The 4547-nt window shown below is 57.6% G+C and overlaps 1 protein-coding gene across 1 annotated transcript in view; it reads right to left on the bottom strand.

The window, feature by feature from the left end:
• Positions 1 to 342: 342 nt before the first annotated feature.
• CASZ1 (castor zinc finger 1) overlaps positions 343 to 4547 on the bottom strand; it is a 92747-nt gene continuing 88542 nt past the window's right edge. Inside the window, 7 exon segments of the mRNA XM_074306296.1 lie at positions 343 to 4224; positions 4226 to 4249; positions 4251 to 4277; positions 4279 to 4302; positions 4304 to 4342; positions 4344 to 4496; positions 4498 to 4520. Of these exon segments, the coding sequence (XP_074162397.1) occupies positions 3580 to 4224; positions 4226 to 4249; positions 4251 to 4277; positions 4279 to 4302; positions 4304 to 4342; positions 4344 to 4496; positions 4498 to 4520 (935 nt within the window). The 3' untranslated portion in view covers positions 343 to 3579.

Genomic DNA, 4547 nt, shown 5'->3' with positions numbered 1-4547 from the left:
TCTCCTCCTCTGTCTCTGTCTCTCCCTTCCTCCTTCCCTCTTTCTCTCTCTCTCTGTCTCTGTCTCTTCCCCCCCCCCCCCCTGCTCACTTTAGGACGCTAGGCCTGATACAATAGAAAAGGTACTGGGTTCAAATTCTGCCTCTGATACTTACCACCTCTTGATTTTGAGCTGCAATTCTTTCTTAGATAAAACGGGCAGATCCACTTAGTCTTTTCTCATCCCTCCCCTCCCCAGTGATTGGGGACCCCTGAGTAACTCCAATAGCAAAGATCACCAGGTCACTCACTTGGATGGGGTGAAGGGAGCGGGAAGGCCTTGAAAAATAAGGGACAACCTGAGAACTTTTTTTTCCAGTTTTTATTGAGTGAAAATGTCAAACCTTGCATCAGTCATGCAAAAAAAAAATCAAATAAATAAAACACATATATTAAATTTCTAATAGCACTAAATTCAAGTGGAAAAATATTCAGTTCTTAATAACGCAGGTGCCGTGGAGACCAGATTCAAGTAATCGGAGCACACACTGTTCTGTTCAGTTTTCACTTTCTGCATTTTTTTTTTTTGTCTCAAAACCTCTATATAGATCTATATATCTATATATATGTATATACATATAGATATATACACACACATATATATGTGCATACATATTATTTTATATTTATATATATACACATACATACTTATAAAACATTAAAAAGATCATTGGTGGATCAAGCATTTTTCCCCACAGAAAGAAAATAAAACAAAAATTACACATTAAAATTCGAAATGAGCTAGCAATGGCTTGTAGTCCTAATGTGCAATATATTACAAAAGGCTAGACTTCCCACTCTGTCCTCGTCTTTTTTTCCTTTTTGTAAAATTTTTTATGTGTTGCTACATTGAAAAACGTGTTCTGATTTTTCTCGTGACAAAATTCCTTCCACAGACCGAATCCAGTTTTCGTGGCTTAGAACGTGGCGATGACTCGCGGAGATCACTGTCTTCGGAGCCAGAGGCGGTCACAGAGCCCAGGAGGAGCCTTTGGGTGGGGAGGTGGGCGGGGCGGGGGAGGGGGGTCTAAATTGATTTTTCGCTTCGATCTCTAATACTCTGACCTCTCCTCCCGCTCTTTCCCCTTCCGAGCTGGCTCTGGCGGCTGTGTCTGTCCAGGCCTCAGAACCAGCTGCTTGGATGACTTCTATCTGGCTTGAGTTTTATTTTTTTATTTTTCCAATTTTCAGTTAAAAATCCACCATCACCAAACCATTGTTAAGGGATGAATAAATGTGGGTTTGGGGAAGGGGGCTGTCCAATGACACTGTCCTGGGGGGGCTGGCCTTGGGAGAGGGGGGCCAGCTAGCTCCCCCCCAACTCACTCAATGTCAGAGCCATAAACAAGATGGAGGCCAAGCCGCGGCGTGGGGGAGGGACGGGCTGGACCTGAGCCCCCTCTTCTCTTGCTCGGGGTCCTGGCCCATGCGGTAGCTGGGGCCCGGCCTCTTCCCCTTCGTGGCTAGGGGAGAAGCGGGGCCTAGACTACTTCGGGGGTGGACAATTAGGGGGTACGGCGGCAGAGCGGGGCCAAAACTAGAAAGGGGGGGAAGGGAGTCTTAGGAAGCCACACACGCTAAATGATGAGGGAGCCCCCCACTCAAATTAACTACAAACCTTATTAACGCTATTCTTCTTCCCCTCCCGCTACAAAATTCAAGTCAAGAGTCCTTGTCAGTGCTAGCGTGAAGACAGGCAGCCTCAAAGTGTTAAGGCCTCTAAAATAAATGCTAAACGAAACCCTCCAGAGAGATTGCACACTCACCCCCTCGGGGGCCAGGCCGAAGGCGGGCCAGTCCCCTCCAGCACCCCAGCCTTTTTTTTTCCTTTTATCTTTTGTTCTACATAGAATAATAACCTTTACAGGAAAAATACTGTACACCTTTTTTTTTTTTTGTAAATTTTTCTTTTTCATTTCTGAATATTAAAGCCAACAGTCACATCCGCCCTGCCTGCCACGACCTGAGCCGCTGGCTGAGAAGCGCCCCTCCCCCCTCCCCGGCCCCACTTTTTCCTTCTCTCCATCAGCACCATTCAGTCCTCCCCCTCAGCATAGATGTAAACGGTAAGTTTTCCCTGGGCCGTTCCCAGGGTGGGATTGGGAAGTTAAAAGGAAAAAAAGCTGACCTTTACCCCTCCTCAGCCCAACCTTTCAGAACAACGAGGGAGAAAACTGCCCCCTGGATCGGGGTCTTTGGGGCCCGCCAACGGGGCCAAGTCTAGCGCCAGTGTCCCAGTTCAGTGGATCCTCGATGCAGGGACAGGGCCGGGGGGCCGAGGCCCGAGGGGGGAGGGCCTTTGAGTCCCCCCCCCCCTGCTTAGAGCGCTGCTGGCCTCCTCCCCTCCCCATCCGGCCCCCCTGGGGTGGGGGCTCCTGAGGGCTGGCTCTGGATAGCCCTGAGGGTGGGGGAGGTCCCTGGAGCCGGAGGGTTCACAGTAGCCCTCTGAGAACTGTCACAGTCCTGAGCAATAAATAGTCCCGCAGAGAGGGGCGGCGGGAGGCTTCAGGACCTCCTCAGCCACTCTGGGTCATGGGGAGGGTTCGTCCACTTTCCCCCCAGAAAAAAGCTGTTTCCCTGAAGAAAGCCCCCAAACTGCCGCTGAAAGTTCGTGAAGTCCCTCTGCTTCGTCCCACGGGGTCCGGCGGGGAGGCTCGGCCTCTGCTTCGGTGCCAGCCTCCCCCCAGGCCGAGGTGGGGGGGCTGCCACCAGCACCCGGGGCAGGTGTGGCTCCAGGCACCCCGCCCCTTTCCAGAGGTGGCTGGGCCTCCCCCGCCCTGGGTAAAGCACCGCAGGCGGCTTTATGTATAAATATATTTTTAAAAAAACGAGCCAACATCCAGAGAGCCGGACTGGAAGATGGGGCCCGGGACCCCCGCCCCGCCCCTTCTTTAAATGCTTCCTTTAACAATAAATACCCCTCCCCCGAGCCTCCATGTGCGAAGCCTCTGGCTCTGGGTGTCAAAGGCCCAGGAGCGAGCAGGAGGAAGAAGGCCCCTCGGAGCCCCGGGGGAGGGGGAAAGGGACCCAGACCCCCCCTCCCCTCCCCTCCTCAGCGGGCCAGACGGCCAGAGGAGGAGGGAAACGGGAGGACCCTAGGCCTGGAGGCCACGCCGAGCCCCGCTGCTCCCTCTCGCTGGGCGTCACCCCGCAGCCCCGGGCCCGGGCCCCTCCTCGGGCTGGGGGGGCGGGGCTCTTCTCTACGGGAGTCAGGGTCTCACTTTCAAACAAACAGGCAAACAAACGAACGGGCCCCGGCCTGGTGTGGGGGGCTACGGGGAGGCGGAGGCCGCCAAGTCCCCGGCGGGGGGCAGGGCCGAGTCGCTGTGGTTCAGGGGGCACGCCTCCTCGCCTCCCCCCTGGCCCTTGGGCCCGAGGCCTTCGCTCTGCGCCGCGTCGGGGAGCGACTCCTCGGAGTCCGTGTTCAGATCCTCGTCGTCCTCGTCTTCGTCCTCATCGTCCTCGTCGTCCTCGTCGTCCTCCTCATCGTCCTCGTCTTCCTCGTCGTCCTCGTCCTCCTCCTCCGCGTCCTCGTCCTCGTTCAGCTCCTCCTCCTCTTCCTCCTGGGACGAGTCGTCCAGGGCCCCCGCGGAGCAGGGCGCCGCCTCGGGGGGGCTCGGCAGCGCGGGGCTCCTGGCCCTCGGGGGGCTTCTTGCTCAGGTCCAGGGAGTCGGCGAGGCCCAGGCCGGCGGCGGCGCTCTGCAGGAAGAAGAGGGACGCGCCCGCGTCGGAGGCCAGGTTGAGCGAGCTGTCGAGGCCCGGGGCCTCCCCCTCGACTCGCGGCGCCGCCTGGCGGTCGGGAGGACCCGCGGGGGGCGCCGTCGGGCCCGGGCTCGCCGCGCTCCTGCTTGTCGTGCTTGCGCTTGTGGGAGTCCATCTGCGACATGCCCACCACGGTGTGCTTGCAGCCGGGCGCCGTGCAGTGGAAGTGCGAGCACTTGAGCTTGTACTTGCAGTCGGGCACCTCGCAGTCGGCGCTGGAGCTGAACTGGCAGAAGCCCGCGGCGCTGATCACGTCCTGCTTGCCGTGGTGCTTGCGGTGCGCCGTGACCTTGGTGCTGTCGGTGCAGCGGAAGCCGCAGCGCAGGCAGTGGAAGTGCGTGCTGCTGCCCGACCACGGGCACTCGGGGAAGTCGCAGCTCAGCGAGGACTTGAAGCGCTTGAAGTCGTCCAGGACCAGGTTGTCCCACGCGGTCGTGGTGCTGCGCGTGGCTTGTACATGTGCGTGCGGCCGCAGAAACTTGTAGCCGCAGTTCTCGCGCGTGCCAGTGGTAGTGCGTGACCTTGAGCGAGAACTGGCAGCCCCGCGTCCTTGCAGTCCTCGTACAGGTCGTAGCGCCGGAAGCCCTCCAGCATCATGCCCTCGTCCAGCATCTTGCGCGACGACGCCGTCTTGCGGCGCTTGCCGAAGGGGGACATGTCCTCGATGATCCAGAAGCGCTTCTTGGCCCCGGACGCCGGTGGGCATGGTGATGGTGTTCCCTGCGGCGGAGAGGGCGCGGTGAGGCG

Source organism: Sminthopsis crassicaudata, chromosome 3 (assembly GCF_048593235.1).
Source record: "Sminthopsis crassicaudata isolate SCR6 chromosome 3, ASM4859323v1, whole genome shotgun sequence".
In the NCBI taxonomy this organism is placed as follows: Eukaryota; Metazoa; Chordata; class Mammalia; order Dasyuromorphia; family Dasyuridae; genus Sminthopsis; species Sminthopsis crassicaudata.
This window is presented reverse-complemented; position numbering and strand designations above follow the sequence as displayed.